Source organism: Equus przewalskii, chromosome 24 (assembly GCF_037783145.1).
Source record: "Equus przewalskii isolate Varuska chromosome 24, EquPr2, whole genome shotgun sequence".
Lineage (NCBI taxonomy): Eukaryota > Metazoa > Chordata > Mammalia > Perissodactyla > Equidae > Equus > Equus przewalskii.
The window spans coordinates 33332120-33349948 of record NC_091854.1 but is presented as its reverse complement, the minus strand read 5'-3'; the positions used below and the strand labels follow the sequence as shown (position 1 = coordinate 33349948).

The 17829-nt window shown below is 43.8% G+C and overlaps 1 protein-coding gene across 11 annotated transcripts in view; it reads left to right on the top strand.

Annotated features, from left to right (window-relative positions):
- PATJ (PATJ crumbs cell polarity complex component) overlaps positions 1-17829 on the top strand; it is a 303918-nt gene that overhangs the window by 193074 nt on the left and 93015 nt on the right. For all 11 annotated transcript variants that reach the window (XR_011532436.1, XR_011532435.1, XR_011532437.1 and 8 more), the window contains one exon: positions 17112-17184. Coding sequence is in view for 8 of the 11 variants with exons in the window: in XM_070592216.1 (XP_070448317.1) it covers positions 17112-17184 (73 nt within the window). In the remaining 3 variants the exon portion in view is untranslated. The remainder of the gene's footprint in view (positions 1-17111; positions 17185-17829) is intronic.

Below are 17829 nucleotides of genomic sequence, written 5' to 3'. Positions count from 1 at the left end.
AGTGGAGGAGGTGGAGCCCTCTGTGTGTGTCTGGGCCCCTCTGTCCCCATCCCTCACCTGCCAGCTGAAGGAGCCCTTTGCAGAAGTGACTCAGGGCTGGGAGTCCTTGTTGGTGGCCGTCGTCGCCACATCAGCAATGGAGTGAGGCTTTATTTTCTGTTAATGGACTAGTGAAATAGTGAATTATTTTAAGTGATGTAACTAACCCTGTGTGTTAGCTGTGGCTCTGCTTCTTTTCCCTCTGGGCCTCACTTATCATCTGTAAAATGGGGATAATAAAGCAAGTACCTCATTCTTGTGATATTTCAGAATTTGAAATGCTCAGCACAATGTCTGGCACAGAGTGACGGCTGAAAGGGTGTCGGCTGGTGTTTAGTGACAGTGGTGGTCATCATTATTCTTCCTCTTCTCGTTCCTTAGCTGTCAGTGAGGCTGTGCGTTCCCGGGGGCCACGGGGTTCAGGGGTAGTTTTGTTCCCAGACGTGGGCACTGAGGCAGGTGATGAAATATTCCTGCTCCTGAAGAAATCCCACTGGCACCTTTTCCTTCCACTCGGGAGCACGCTCTAGCTTTCCAGTGTCACTCCTGCTTTTAGAGAGGGAAGCCTTCCCCTGCTCACGTCTCTTCCTGCTGAGACAGCCCCTCTGGCTCACTCTCCTGAAGCCCTCGACCAGACACCGACCGGCTTTCGGGGTTTCTCTGCCCTTCCTGCTGCCAGAGGTCGCAACATTCCAGTTAGATGATGAAAACAGGAACAGACTTGAGGAAGGGACATCTGCTGTGTTTGTGGGCCTGCATCACCCATGCTGGGCCATCTCATTTTATTATTTATTTATTTATTTATTTTTTAGAGCTTGGCACCTGAGCTATCATCTGTTGCCAATCTTCCTTTTTTATTTATGTTTTTTTCTTCTTCTTCTCCCCAAAGCCCCCAGTACGTAGCTGTATATTCTGGTTATAGGTCCTTCTGGTTGTGCTATGTGGGATGCCGCCTCAGCATGGCCTGATGAACGGTGCCATGTCCCCGTGCCCGGGATCCAAACCAGCAAACCCTGGGCCACTGAAACAGAGTGTGCAAACTTAACCGCTTGGCCACGGGGCTGGCCCCTGGGCCGTCCCGTTTAAAGAGAGTAAAAAGAACATGGAATAGTATCCAAAGGAAATCATTTAATGCAATTAAGTAGTTAGGAAATAGGACCTTCCTTCAAAAAAGAAAGGTTAAATGATTTGAAATTATTTAGAATACAGACAAGTAGGCTGAGTAGCGTTTTAATGACAGTAATAAAGCCCCTTTAATTTTGTGTATGATGATTTCAATTTTGATTGTTCAGAAGAGATCAGGATCAAGGAAAGAAGTTGTTGAGTGAATTAATAGTGTGAGCAAGCTGAGGATGCTGCTGAGCACTGACCTACTGGATGCAGCTTTAAGCAATTTAGAAGTATTAATGTACATTCAAAATATATAACCTGAGTATGCGCCTTTTCTGCGTGGTCACTGGATTATGCTGCCTAGCACATAGTGAACATTCAGAAAGCTTTACAGGATAAAGTCCCTTTCAGCTCCTACCAAGCAAGTCTAGATTATTTATTCTCCAAAGGCAACTATCAAAGTAAGTTAGTTTGACTTATTTTGTGGATTTAAAAATGCACGTAGTCTATAACTCATTATTCTACAAAATTCCTCATGCTTTAGTCCCTTTCCCTGCTGCTTTCCCAAATAGTCTAAGTTAGGAAGATTTTCTGTGTCTTCTTTTATAGGAGAAAAAAGATGTGGGTGTGATTCTGAACAATCTACTGTCATAGTCCTGTCTAGACTGTGTGAAGGAAAACGAGCTTAAATTGAATCGAGAGAGATGCTGACACCTTTCTTTGAGTCGGTAGATGTATATCTGGTTATCTATGTGCCAACATTTTATTAATTAATTAATTAATTAATGCTTCAGTTTCTGTAAGAAAAGGAGCTATTTGTCTGACTGAGAACTCTTGCCTGAATGATGAATTCCTGTCTAAAGCATGACTAAACTCTAAGATTTAGTGATTAAAAGAAGGAACTCTGGGTTCGCCCTGCCTGGGCTTGGAATCCAGCTCTTCACTACCCCAGGTATGTCAGCTGGGTCAGTTTCCTGACCTGTAAAATGGGGATAACATAGCTATCTCATCAGTTGTCTCATGTATTAACACATATAAATTGCCTAGCAGTATGGGCTCAACAATTCACTGCTAGAGTGATGATGATGAAGAAGATGATGATGATGAAGATGGTAGAAAAACGTTGAAAGGTGGGTAGAGAAGCGAGGTAAAGGAAAAGGAAAGAAGTCAGGGAGAAGGAAAGAAGAGGAAAAAGAAGAACTCTTCCCTCATATATACTTCATCTAACTCCAGAATCTCGAATGCTTTTTAAGTGAAGCACATTTACCGTTTAAGAATGCTTTAATTAACATCATAATGATTAACAGCTGGAAGAGATAGCTACGGACATTGTGTAAAACCATTTCTGGTGAATGTTCAATAAGAGACATGGGCACAGCCTGCCTGAAACATCTCTTTTAGTTCTGTCAGCAGCTGCTGCTGCTGCTTTTTTAATGATGACCTGATAGTCTAACGAGGAGTAGAACGCTGTTTAATTGAGGGATGTACAAGGAGAAGTCTAATTAACACAAACTAATCCCATGTCCATAAAATATAGTGTAATAGATTTAACTGAGGCAAGTGATATCAAACAGTGTCAGAATTTAAAGCACTTAAGGAAATCAAAAGAGGAAATACGTTGCTGCTCATCAGTTCTGCCTTGTGTGGGTTGGCATCCTGCTCAGGTGTGCGTTCAGGTGCGATGTAGCCTGCCCTCCTCTCTCTTTCAGGCTGACTGTCTGGCCTATTGCTCATTTCGGTGCATCTTTCAGCCTCTGCTTATGTATTACCTCCTTCAGACCTTTGTTACAAGAACCCTGATTCTGCCTATTTGGGAACCAAATCCTGAAGCAATTAAATATCAATTTGTTACCGAGTTTTAGGAAGTTAACACTTAAATCATCTCATCAGACAGATGTAATTGTACTTCTCTTTAAAACTGCCTGACTTGTTTGTGTTATATAACGTTACTTTAAAACTTGACTTTTGTAAATTGTATTTCTTTGCAGGTACTGCTTCCATTTGACAATATTTCCTTCCTTAGTTGAAATTATTGTTGCTCTGTGCAGTTCCATTGTACAGAAATTTTTGGCTTTTATACCTTGGCAGCTCTTTTTCAAACTTACTGACAATTGAGATAAAAATGGGAACTGGCCGCAGTCTGGGAGTGTGATCAGCAGTACAGTAATTGCAGAAAGCTGTTAAAATACGCCACAGGCAGTGTCTGAGTGAACAGGGCCTCTGTCTATGGTGACGTATGCGTGTGTGTGACCACGTCCTTGTCATATTTGTTTAACACTTGTATTTACTCACAGACTAATTGATCTATAAGTCACAAGGGGTCTGGAGTCATTGGTGAAAATTAGCAGGTTGCTGCCATGTGTACATGACTTACATAATCACATGTCCCCGTTTTTTCCCACATCATTAGATTTTGGACAGTCCTGTAATTGTGTAATGGTGCCCTGTGGCACTCGTGGACTTGGATAAACGACACTGTTCCACTCTGGGTCATCCAGATGTGTATGGCTGTCTAGGCTCTGACCACATACCGCAGATTCCGTTCTCTGGCTTTTTGTGTTCGACATCATCCTCTCTATGCCAGCACGCCAGTTGAAGAACAGGAGGAAAGCTGTGTGACAGGTGGGGTGCATTGCTGCGTTTGGCTGTGCGGGATCCGAGGAGACGGGCAATCTTGCCTGCAGCTCATCGCACCTTCCCCCACTGTGGAAAATTAAATGTCACGTATAGCAGCTCGCTCTCCCTTACTTAATTACCTTTACATGTGGAAAACGTGGACTGTGTAAAGTCTCCCGGCGCCAAAGGAGGCCAAACGAAGCTGAAGCCTTTGGAAGGATTTAGTGCCGGCCATCAAGCCCTGCCAAGCGGAGCGGACTCGCTGCGGGACCCCCTTACTGTGTCAGTTGGACATATGTCTTGTCTCTGTAATTAAAAATGTAGTGAGGGGGCCGGCTCCGTGGCCGAGTTGTTAAGTTCACGTGCTCCTGTGTGGCGGCCCAGGGTTCGGATCCTGGGTGCGGACATGGCACCGCTCGTCAGGCCACACTGAGGCGGCGTCCCACATCCCACAACTAGAAGGACCTGCAACTAAGATATACAACTATGTACTGGGGGAGATAAAGCAGAAAAAAAAAAAAAAAAGATTGGCAACAGTTGTTAGCTCAGGTGCCAATCTTAAAAAAAAAAAAAAATGTAGTGAGGCCCATCATCCTCCAGCCATGTCTCTAAAAGATGGGATTTACTTGAAACCGATGTGAGCATCAGAGTCATCTCTGGGAGAAGCCTACCTGGAGAAGGAGACCGAATGCCTCTTTTAAAGTCCTGCCTGTGCTTTTGATTCTTTATATTGAGCTTTGACAAATAGGAGGGACAAAACATTGTGGGAACAAGCGTGAGTTTTACATTCATAAAGAAATACTCATCATTTGTCTGACAAGTATTTGCCAAGTGCCTCCTTGTGCCGGTGTCGTGGGTCAGTGATGGGGAGGACACAGTCTCTGCCTTAGAGGAGGAGGCAGAGAGTGAGCCGTCTGGGGCCTTGTGCGGTGGCAGAGGTGCAGTAATCACTGTAGGATGTGCTGTAGGAGCTGTAGGAACATGTAGGCGACACAGCTGACCTAGTCTTTGGAGCTACGGGAAGGTGCCACAGGGAAAGCTACTTCAGCTCAGACCTGAAGGGTACGTAAGCAAAGGCAGGAGGTACAGAATCCCAGAGGTTTCTGGAAGGAGATGCTACACCCAGTGTGCTGGGCCTTTCCTTGTAGGAGAAAAGCAGCCCGTCCCCAGGACTGTCCCGTTGGGTGAGAACTGCTGTGCACGCCGTTTGTTTTGAATTTGGTCAGGAAGCGTCTTTCCGGCTCTCGTGAACCGTTGAAGAATGCAGTGCCCTTTCCAAGTGCACAGTGGATTCTCATCCAGGGTTGTGTGCCAGGAGGCTCGTCGCTAGCGCTGAGCTCTGTTGGGAGACGCAGGGAGGGCGTCTCACAGGTTTAAGGCATGAGAGACCCGTAGTTTCCCATGCTCTCAGATGCTGCCTCCACTTCATTTCTTCAGTACTTGTTCGTGTGCTATCTATTTTAAATAGTCATTTTAATTATCTATTAATTTTATATTTGTAAGCAGAATTTATAAGCCTTTTAGTTCAAGAACAAGGTAGATTTGGAGTGTTTTGATCTTTTGTCAAAGACATTGGAATTTCTATATCCAAATAAGAAGCGTTCTTCCCTTTGACATTGTGGTAACCTTGGGAACACGTATGTTTCATCCAGTTATGATCCCATTGGGTCATAAATTTCCAGAATCATCTTGAGAGCCTATGGCATATTGTTTTGAATATCCAGAGTAACCATAAATTTTACTTTTTTGAGGTTGGTTATAGTTAGACAATCTGAAGTGACCAAAGATTTTGCAGAGCCATTCAAGCCTTGGGTGAGTTCAGCGAGTTAGGTAAAGTGCTGCTGCCAAACAGCAAGCCCGTCTTTCTTGTTATGACTTGTAAAGTATCTTTGAAAATCAGGTTTTTTACTTCGTAGGTAGAATTGGCAGTTTTTCCTTTGCTTCTTCCTTTCCTTAGCATAGTGCCAGCTTGTGGGAATTATGACAGTATTTGTTTACTTCTTGGCACTCAGAAATGACCGATTGTGATGGTCACAGGGATGATGTGGGCCTTTCTCTTCCTTCCTTCCTCCCTCCCTCCCTCCCTTCCTCCCTCCTTCCTCTCTTTTCTTTTTTTTCTTCTTTGCTGGTCAGTGTCTATACTCCTTTCCCTGTAGAATGCCTATGTCCTTAAGTGGACTCCCTTCCTGAAACAGACACATGCTCGCAGGCACACACACATACAGTGTATGTAGGATGGTGGGCCAGTAAAAACGGTACATCTAGATGCCTCTCTCTCTCTCCATAGAAGCTGGAGGATCCAGATCTTTCTTTCAGTACCGAGGTGTGGCCAGTGGGTGGTCATGTGACCCCAGCTTGGGCAATAAGATCCCTTAGGCTTAGAATAGGAAACAAGTAAGACGAGTGAGTCTGTATGAAAGGTGTTTATTCGGGGAGCCAGAGGACCCTGAGCAGACGTTCCTGCTACAGTGTCACTCTGCTTCCTGCTTCTCTGTCCTTTGGGGGTCTCTGAGCTCCTGTCTGTCCCCAGTCTGATCGAGTGGCCTGCCTGTGTATTGTAAGACTCCAGTATCCCTCTAATAAATTCCCTTTTGCTTTGGTTGGCCCGAGTACATTTGTGTTGCTTGCTGCTGGAGAATCCTAATGAAGGGGAAGGGTGATAAACGTGAGCAATCCAAACAAACCGTGAGCAAATAGAGTGAGATGTTTGGTTCCTTCTGCACATCTTCTTGTCACATGTAGGCTTTTGGCCTTGATTCTGGGAAGCGTTTATCCTTCAGACTCTGTTAGTAGAGCACCAGACCCCCAAACAAGTCTCCAATATGACACATTTCCATTGCCAAACCATCCCAGCTCTTAAAATGAGTTTACCATGATTATCTCGGAGGAGTCAGGCAGGATTTATGCCGGGGGTGGGTAGGGGAGGCGTCACCTTCCCCAGCACAGGGCCGTATGGTGAGGGCTGGATATCTGAACAGCGTTGGGGCTTCGCAGCCAGGATGGAGAGGTTAATGGCTGAGGGTGTCTACTACACTGTCTTTTAGAAACAACCTCTGGGAGAAACTTAGCAGGCTAAGTTGTCCATCCTATCCGGGCCTGAGCTCCCCGTATTACCCCCCGCCAGCCTGCACTGCCAGATATTTTGTGAGCCTCCTTTCCTCTGCATGGCTGGCAACAGTTCTTCAGAACTTGCCTGGGGCCCCCTTTGTAATGCTGTGGGTCTGGGTACCCTGTGACTCCTGCAGCCCTCATTAGGGGTGACATTGTTGGAAGACCGAGTAAATAAATAAAATTCACAGTTCCACTGTGGCTGGACATTTACTTCAGATTCAGCATAGTCAGCTGTTTTGGTGGTTTCTTCCAGTTGGAAACTGGAAACTGTTCAATCTGTTCACATAGTTAGAAATACCTACTAGAATCTCTTCTTCCTGCTGAGATGTCGTGATTTGCTTTGTTTTATATGTCACTTCTGGGTCATTTACATGGAGGTTTCCTGGGTGGATGTTAGTTCACTGTCTTCTTCCAGTTAATATAAGAAACGCAGAGTTTATTATTTTTGTCCTCCGATGTCTCACATCACTCTATTTGGTACGATCAGAAAATGATCTCCAGGCCTGTTTAGTTGTGTTTGTGTGTTCCTCGTTTGTTCACCTTTTGTGGGTGCCTAGCGATGTGCTGGACACTAGATTGTAGTTGTGCTCATTTTAGAACAGGTGGCAAAAAAATTAAGTCAGCCGACTCAGGATTCCAGGCTGAATTCAGGCACACAACTTCTGCTTTCGATGCAGTGCTATTTTCTTGGCATAAAATAAGATCCTGTGGGTTTAGTGAACATGAATTTCCAAGTGCCAGGACCAGAGTGGTCCTGGAGACAATAATGATTTTAAGTGATAATCTAAATAATTCAAACATACTCTCATCACACTTGGACTTTTCTTGTCCTGCTTAGCTAATTTTTTTAAATTGCGGTGAAATATGCATAACATAAAATCTATCTTAACAATTTTTAAGTGTACCGTTCAGTGGCATTACGTGCATTCATGTTGTACAACCGTCACCATCGTGTATCTCTAGAACTCACTACATCTTGCAAAACTGAGAATCTATACGTGCCTGTTAAAAAATAACGCCTCATCCTCCCTCCCCTCGACCAGCCCCTGACAACCACCATTCTGCTTTCTGTCTCTGAATTTAACTGTACTGGGTACCTCATAAAAGTGGAATCATACAGCATTGTTCCTTTTGTTACTGGCTTATTTCACTTACCATAATATTTTCAAGGTTCATCCATGTTGTAGTATATGTCAGAATTTCCTTCCCTTTTAAGGCTGAATAATATTCAAGTGATGGATGGACCACATTTATTTATCCATTCGTGTGTCGAGGGACACTTGGGTTGCTTCAACGTTTTGAGTATTGTGAATAATGCTGCTATGAACATGAGTGTACAAATAAATGTCTTTTTGAGACTCTACTCTCAATTTTTTGGATATATACTCAGAAGTAGAATTGGTGAATTGTATGGTAATTCAACTTTTAATTTTTTGAGGGACCACCATACTGTTTTCCGTAGCAGCTGTACCATGTTACATTCCTCCCAGCAGTGGACAAGGGTTCCAATTTCTCTACGACCTCGCCAACATTTGTTATTTTCTGGTTTTTTTGGTTAGTAGCCATCCTATTGGATGTGAGGTGGTATCTCATTGTGGTTTTGATTTGCTTTTCTCTGATGATTAGTGATGTTGAGCATCTTTTCATATGTTTATTGGCCATTTGCATATCCGCTTTGGAGAAATTTCTTTACTAATCCTTTGGCTATTTTTTAATCAGGTTGGTTGTTTTGTTGTTGTTGAGCTGTAGGAATTCTTTATATATTCTGGGTATTAAACCCTTATCAAATATGATTTGCAAGTATTTTCTCCCAAACCATAGTTTGTCTGTTTACTTTCTTGATTGTGTCCTTTGATGCACAGAAGCTTTTCATTTTGATGTAGTCTCTTTTATCCATTTTTGTTGTAATTGTTGTGCTTTTGGTGTCATGTCCAAGAAATCATTGCCCAAGTTCAATGTCACAAAGTTTTTCCTCTGTGTTTTCTTCTAAGAGTTTTATAGTTTTAGCTCTTGCATCTTTGATCCATTTTGAGTTAATTTTTGTATATCATGTAGGAGAAGAATTCAACTTCATTCCTTTAGATATAGAGATCCAGTTTTCCCAGCACCATTTGTTGAAAAGATCATCTTTTCCTCATTGGATGGTCTTGGTACTCTTGTTGAAAATCGTTTGCCCATATATGTGATGGTTTATTTCAGGGCTCTCTATTCTATTCCATTGGTTTATATGTCTGTCTTTATGCCCGTACCACACTCTTGATTACTGTAGCTTTGTACTAAGTTTTGAAATCAGGAAGGGCAAGACCTCCAACTTTGTTCTTCTCTTTTTCAAGATTGTTTGGCTATTCAAGGTCCTTTGGATTTCATATGAATTTTAGATGGAACACACTTTCACTTGGAAAAGAAGTAGAAATGTTCCTTGGAGATACCTCAGACCCTGATAAATGAAAAGCTAAGGAAAAGTTAAGGCATTCTACAAACCGCACATTACATCAAATGTCCTTTCTTTGCTCCTCGTTCAGAAATTGTTGTCATTGGCTCATTGTGGTTTCCTGAAGGATATGTATGTTCTCATAGCCCACTAATCTTTATTTTGACCACAATTTGTAGTATTCTTTTACAGTTTATATTGGAGAAAATATGTCATATTTATCCTAAGGAATTAGTCAATAGTTGTTGGATTGGTGCTTCAAATAACGTGTTAATGAAATCTCTTATTACAATTTGAATTATGGTTGCAACTTTGATGGATGAAGAATAAACCTACAGGGTTTTATCAACAAATCCCTGTATATGACATATGTGGGCTTCCGAGAATGTAGTGACCTATTATTAGAAGAATAGGAGGAAGTTGCTGAGAAAAGTCGTGTACATAGTTTAGAAATTCAGAGGAGAGAGAGAGGTCACTGTTAGAGAAGTGAGTACAGCAAAAGCTGGTTAATGCTACCTGGGTAGACTTAAATAGGAAAGAATTGAGTCCAAGCTGCATGAACAAATTTAATTCAGGTGTTTATTGAGTACCTTCAGTATGTCAGATGCTATATCAGACCACAGCATTAAGTAAGAAGTTCTCCAAGTACTCGCAAGACGTGCGCATAACTAATTACACAACGGGCAGAACAGGCATCAGCAGAGGGAGCTGGGGGTAGAGGGGCAGCAGGTGCACTTCCAGGCGTGGCTGTCCCAGTGGAGGGGGGAGTGATCTGGATTGGTTGAGACACAGAAAAAGCAGAACAGGAGAAGCAGTAGGGACGCCGTTGTCATAGTACAGACAGTGCGAAAAGCACATGAACTAGGATGGAGACGGTGGGACGAGAAGAAAGGATGAAGTCTTTAGAATGGAAGCATTAGACTCGGCGATTTCTTTGATCTAAGGATTGATGACTGAACGAATTAAAGGTAATTGAGGACTTAGCACCTGGAAATTTGAGCATCTGAGACTGAACATCCTCAAACCATAAGACATTAAATGTTAACTATCATTATTGTGCTTTGACATTTACATTATCTCACAGCAATTCTATTAGAAGATATTATCCCAATTTTATAGATTAAGAAGTCAAGATTTTAAAAAATTGTTTAGTATCTTATCAGTGAGAGAATCTGTACCTTTGCCTAGGTCTGCCTTGATCTAGATTTCTTTCCGGAATAGTATAGTTGTCTTATACTCCATATCATAATAAACTTATTTTTTAATTGGGGTACAACTTACACTCAGTGCAATAGGCTTTAAGTGTTCAGTTTATTGAGTTTGATAATACGAAGCATTTCCTGTGTAACCATCACCCCAAACAAAACTAGAGCGCCTTCCTTCACCCGAGAAAGTTGGCCGGTGCTGCTTTCCAGTCAACCCCTCCTCCCCAGAGCCAACACTTCCTGATTTCTATCACCCTTTATGCTTGTGTGGTCTGGTTTCTTTCATTTTACATATTTTTTTTAGATTTATCCGTGTTGTTATGTGTGTTAATGGTTTGTTCCTTTAAATATTGAGTAATATTCCAATCTATGAATATGCCACAGTTTGTTGATCCACTCTCCTGTAGGTGGACATTGGGTTGTTTCCAGTTTTTAGCTGGAGTAAGGTAGAAGCATGACTTTAAAAATAGGTTTTGGGGCTGGTCTGGTGGTGCAGCAGTTAAGTTCGCACGTTTGGCTTTTTGGTGGCCTGGAGTTTGCCGGTTCAGATCCCGGGTGTGGACGTGGCACTGCTTGGCAAAAGCCATGCTGTGGCGGGTGTCCCATGTATAAAGTAAAGGAAGATGGGCATGGATGTTAGCTCAGGGCCAGTCTTCCTCAGCAAAAAGAGGAGGACTGGTAGTAGTTGGCTCAAGGCTAATCTTCCTCCAAGAAAAAAAAATAGGTATATATTATGGAATAAACTTAGAGCATGTTTGAGTCAAGATAGACTCAGTTATGCTTCAGTAACTAACACCTGCAAAACTCAGTGGCTTAAAACAAGTTTCTTTCTTTCTCATGTTACGTGGCTGTCAGTGCTCAGCAAGGGGGCCTCTCTGCTCACCGTGGTCACTCAGCTACCCAGGCAACATGGTTCCATCTCAGCGTGTGTTTCTGGGATTACCAAGGCAGGAAAGGAAACCTGGTTCATCAAGGCCCAAATTAAGGAGGAGGAAAAGCACAAGCCAGAGGATTTAGGAACATCCCGATGACCGTCACAGAAGAGTGGAGGGACTCACTCCACGGTGTCTTCACCTCTCTCCCTGCACTGCCGTCACAGTGGCTGTGTCACTGATTTCACAGTCATTCTATCCATCTAAGGGGTGGGTGATATGGATATGACACTCAACCTAAGTATGAAAAGTGGGTGGAGTCAGGGCACCTGCGTCTTACCCTAAGGAAAATGAGAAAGAGCTTTAAGAGTAAATTGTGACCTAGGAGGACTTTTCCCCAGGATGGATCTGGGCATATTCGCCTGGGTGTTGGAGAGAAGACTTATGTGGCTCTGGGACGGGCTATTAAAATGAGAAACACTGTAGTGTAGTAGTTGAAAGAGTAGGTTTTGAAACCAGACTGCCGGGTTTGCATTTCAGCTCTGCTATTGATTAGCTTTGTGAGTTTGGTCAGGTTACTTAACTCTGTGTAAAATGAAGAAAATAATGTGACTGCCACATAGAGTTGTCATGAAGGTGAAATGAGTTAATCTATGAAAAGCGTTTAGAGCAGTGGTACATGGTGAGAACTCAAATGTGATGTTTCTGATGACTGTGTTTTCCAAATGAGAGTTTTGTTGTGTATTAGTTTTCTCTTGCTGTGTAACAAATTACCACCAACTTAGCAGTTTAAAACAACACCTATTTATTGGCTCACAGTTGTGTAGGTCAGAAGTCTGGCACAGCGTGGCGGGGTTCTCTGCTCAGGGTACCACAAGGCAGAAGTCAAGTGTTGGCCGGGCTGAGTTCTCTTCTAGAGCCTTGCGGAAAAATCAACTTTAGGCTCGTCTTGTTGAGCCTGTTTCCTTGCTGGGTCTCAGATGGGGACGGCCCTCAGCTCCTCGAGGCCGCTCACGTTCATTGTCTCGCGGCCCCCCTGTCCTCGAGCCAGCAGTGGTGCTTCTGATCCCTCACCTCCTGTCTCTGGCCCCCAGGTGCTCCTTCGGATTCTGTAAACCAAGCTCCTGACTTGCAGATCCAGACACTGAGGCTCGGAGAAGTGGGGTCTCCAGACGTAAAGGGCGTGTGTGATTCACTCACACCCAACCTGATACTCCCCCTTTATGTTAAAGTCAGCCGTGCTGTTTAATATAACCTAACCGTGGAAGTGACATATTCCTGCTCACGGTCTGTAAACCAGGTCAGCAATTTGGGAGCCTTAGAATCTACCTAACGCGAGCTGCATGATTTTTACCAATATGAGTGTATTTTTATAACAAAATAGAATTGAATTCAGGATCCAGAATGTGTGTTTGTCATAAATATAAGTATATTCTGCAAACAAGTTGCTGAATTTGGGGGTATTCCTAACATCCTTTTGGAGAAAAACTAAACTGACAGCCTCTGGATAGTAATGCCAGTATTGTAATTGTCTGTTTACTTAGCTGTGTTCCTCACTAATTGCTAATATCATCAAAGGGAGGAATCATGTTTTATTCATCTCCGTATCCATAGTATAAATATTTAGTAAATAAACTAACATATATTAAAAACAAAATCAGAGCTCTGTTGTTGAGTTTCAGCCAATCAAAGTGACCTGGAGCCAGCTTAAATTAAGAGGAGAATGTATTGTAAGAAAGCAGGGATGTCTCATGGACTCTTAAGAAGGAGCCAAACAGCTAAGACTCTGAAGAGAAGGAGCTGGGTGACTCTGGAGATGTCAGGAGAGTGGCATTCCGGCCCTTGTTTAGCCTGGGGTGTTCCCGTTGGGGTGTCTGCCTGTTGCGCATCTGATCTCCAAGTGTCTGTTCTCAATGTTGAGGCCCTGGGAGAGAGAATCTGATTGGCCCAACTGAGGCAGGTGTCTGCCCCTGCATCCACTGAGGGTGAGGCAGGCTGTCAGTGATGCACAGTGCAGACATTGCTCCCGTGGCCCAGCCAGGGAATCGCTGTGTGCTGGCTGACTATAGGCAGCACGCGGTCATGAACCCGTTGAAACAGCTTGGAAAGCACAGGGCATGGTTTGGATAGTTCTGCTTTCATATCTTTCTCCTGCCTTTTAGGATCTCTTTCATTGCAGAGACATGTCCAGCGCACCTGCTGTCTGCCAGGTACCCTGCTCCCAGCTGGGATGCAAAGAGATAAGGTCCCGTGCCTGTACCTGGAGTGGGAGGAGGAACAGTACAAATTGTCATAGGGACAGCGACACGGGCAGGCGCACCCAGGGCTCCGTGCTCTGGAAAGCTGTTTTCATCTTATCTGTGTCAGAACTCTGTCACCACTCCCCCAACAGCTGTGAAAGATAATTGTAAAAACACAAACAAACATTACAATTCCTGACTATGTCCTGCATGGGGCACCCGGGCCTGGGAAACTTACGTTAATTATATTGGAGAGGAAAGGTTAGTTATAAAGCAAGCAGATTTTGTTCCTTGTGAGAGTCGTAGAATCTGGGGGCCAGAGGTCCCCCAAGTCCTTCGGGTTAACTGCTTGTTGGAGCATAGCTGCCCTCTCTCCTTCGGTTTCCTCCCCTTCCTGCTTCTTTCTCTTTAAACTTGCTGCATGTAGGTCCCCCCTCCGTGATGCTGAGGTGCGTGAACACTCACGGGTAAGTGGATTGTAGAGGGTTATGAACTGTGACTTATGCCAGCTTTCTTCTCTCCACCGAGAGTAATTGCAGGTTTTCTGTTCTGAGAGGTTTAAAAAAATTAATATAGACTTTAAAGGCCATTAAAGTCATACTAATTTGGGGAAAACCGTTAAATTATAAAAGGATGACTTGGCTGATTTGCGCTAACTTGGTCCAGTTAATCATGATTTCTCAATAAGAATTTATGTGCAGCCGTATTTTTAATGCTGGTAACCTTTGAGAGAGAGATGAAAAGCTGTCTGCTTAATTACTGCCGAATATACTCCGCCCCATGAGGAGCTCCGAATCTGCAGCAGACGTGTCCTGTTGTCGTCCAGCTCTAAGCTGGAGCTGAGCTCTCTCGTGTTATTCGATGGGGGAACCTGATGGGAAAGGGAATTACCACCGGGAAAACGCTGTGGCTCACCCGGGGGTGACTGCTCACTTCTGTGTATGAGCAGACTGCTGAGGAAGGCGCCGTGCGCCCGCAAGAGCAGTAGCCGTCTCTTCACTTAATAGTGCATGCTCAAGGCCTCTGTAACACCGTCAGGAAAGATAGATGTATTCTTCATGCGCCGTGTCACTTTATGGTTTTAATTTTTCTCCCTTTTGCTTTGGTTTGGCTCATGTGCTAGATAATCCAAGAATCTGAAAAGGTTAGAGCAAGAAATGGCACCTAGACTTCACCTCTTTATTTATACTCTGCTGCATTTCACAAAGAATTTGCATCAACTTAGGATTCTTACAGTTCAACCCGTGTACTTAAGACACCGGGAAACTGAGGCTCTTGAAAGTAGTCCCCAAATCACACTGCTGGTTAGTGGTGGTGCTGGAACTGACACTCCTCCCTGTGTCCCCTTATTGAGTGAGTGATCAGGACCTCTTTTTTTTTCCGGATAACTATGTTCAGTACAAACTCTTTGCCAGGCAGTGTGTTTGCCCTAGATGATGTCATAGAGAGTAGGAAGGACGTGAGTCCCATCCCTGGAGTGCTCGCCATATGGGGGAAGACAGATTTGAGCAAATGTTCCTACAAATCAGGTAAATTGTGAGCGCAGCAGAACTGTGATTGTTGTATAGGGTGCTACGAGCACATAGTGGAGGTCCTGGAAGGCTTGTTTCAGGAAATGACATTTAGGGTGAGCTATGAAGAAGAAATAGGAATAAATCAGACAAAGGATTTGGGCAACAGGCATGCAGAGCGGAGGAGAATAGGTTGAGAGAGGCTCTGAGTGGATGGAGCTCGGCTCAGCTGAGGAGTGGAAAGAAAGCCTGGGTAGCGGAAACTGGAGCAAGGTGAGCGAGGAGAAGAGACGACATGAGGGGCGAGGGACAGGAGCTCAGGCCTTATAGCCTCCCCAACAGTTCTGGACCTGATCCTAAGTGCAATAAGAAGCTATAGGAGGATTTTAAGCAGAGGATAGAAAGAGAACCAGATTTATGTGTTAGACCATAGTAACTCTGCTGAGTGAAGAATGGGTTGGAGAGAGAAGGATGAGTGTAAGTAGAAACCAAATAGGATGCTCTTCTGTTAACTCAGGTGAGACATAATGATGGCTCTAGGATAGGGTGGAAAGAAGTGGAAAGATTCCGGATACGTTTTGAAGGTAGAATCAACAGGACTTCTGGATGGGTTGGATATACAGTTGAGGGTGAGAGGTTTTAAGAATGACTCCCAGGTTCCTGACTGAACAACTGAGGGGAGAGTGTTGGCATTCACTCGGGTGAGGAGGGTTGATTATGGAGCCCGCTGGAGACTGAGTGGGACACAGAGCTCTGTTCTATTTGAGATGCTTGGAGGCATCTAGTGGAGACGTAAACCAGGAGCTGGACACGCAGATCCTAAGCTCAGGAAAAGATCCAGGCTAACTGAATTTGGAACACATCAAGATGTAGATAGTCTTTGAACTTAAGGGATTAATTCACCTAGCTGAGGTTGTTGAACTCACACTGGAGAAGGATGGGTGAGTTATAAATTTAATAAAGAAAGGCATTTCAAGTAGAGGCAGTGATATGATTAAAGCACCGGAGCAGGAATGACAAGGACCAGTGGATCTTTTCCAATTGGTGAGAAGTGAAAAATAAAATGTGGCTGGATTTCGAGTGCCCTCCCACGTCAGGTAGTGGCAGTCCCACATGCACTGGTCATTTGGAGAGAGATCAGTCTTAGATCTTTGCATACCAGTAAGACGCATTTTTGTGAGCTTCCTCCTTGGGTTATATTATGAAACCTGACTCAAACTTCGCATAAATCTTGAGATAATTATATTGGTCGTGCATCATGAATGATAGAAAGTCAAGGATGGACCTCGCACAGAACCCCTGCCTACCACTTGTTAGTGATGTAGTGGAAATAGGCCCACATAGTCGGAGCTGGTGTTCTGGGAGCCGTTCTGTGCCGGTCGCTGTGTGATGAGGGATCAGCTCCCACCTTCTCTGCTCCAATTTGGATGAGGAGGAGAATTAGCCTAACCCACAAAGCACTGTCTGGATCTCTGCTGTCGCCATCCATCACTCCTCCTCACAGTGTCCACCCACGCGGGGCCTGCTGTACACAGCGCATCATTCTTCATCTGGCAGAACAAAGTTAGAAGCCAGATGGGGCTGGGACCCTTTCCAGTTTGAAGAACAAAATGCTCTAGATGTTAATGGGGCCTAGAGTTTCCATCCACCCATTTGAAAAATGTGTACTCCCCAGTGCTGAAAGCGTTGATGCCCTTCCAGAATTGTGCTCCGCAGCTCCTGAGTTGCTAAGCAGGACTTGGCTGACTCCTCGCCTCATCATTCTTTGTCACTAATAGTTGTCTCTCAGGATCCCTTGAGCAGTGCATCTCTTTTTGTGCCTAATGGCTTTGCCTGCTTGAAACCAGTATATGTTTATATATACTTTTTATTCTGAGGTGCTTTGTGTGCCTTTTCAACTGAGAACTGAGGAAATGATTTGAGCCAGGACGTTAGCATTTACTGTGTACTGATTCTGCCTACTTTAACATCCACAGAAATGAAGATGCGGTCAATCAGATGGCGGTCGCTCCTTTTCCGTTACCGTCAAGTCCTCCATCTTCTCTTGAGGTAAGGTGGCTCCTAATTAGCTTGAGTGACTTACATGGATTTGTCATAATCGCTTTTCCCAAATCTAACATGTTTGATTTTCAGTATCTGGTATTCCAAACTCATAGAATTTATTAACTAGGAAACTTCCCTAATTAAAATAGAAAGTATTTGAGAGATGATTATAAAGTGATATTAAATAATGTTACACAAACATATTAGAGCTTAACCAAATGGGTATTACCTTCCTCAAAGTTCCTCGAGGTTTCTTCTAGATAGATAATTTGTCCTAGTTGGTCATTTCAGAATTTATTAGAAAATTCTCTCTTTTTTTTTTTTCTTCCCAAAGCGCCCCAGTGCATAGTTGTATATTTTTAGTTGTGCGTCCTTCTAGTTGTGGCATGCTGCCTTAGCATGGCTCAATGAGCAGTGCCATGTCCATGCCCAGGGTTCAAACCGACGAGACCCTGGGCCGCCGAAGCAGAGCACGTGAACTTAACCACTCGGCCACAGAGCTGGCCCCCGAAAATTCTCTTTTTTAAAAACGTGAATGAATCGTACCTTTCTTTATGGTTGCAAAACACTTTAATGCCTATGATCAGAGGTACCTTTAAATAATTACTTTCATCTACTACTGGAGAAATTACTAGTCAACAGGATTGCTCT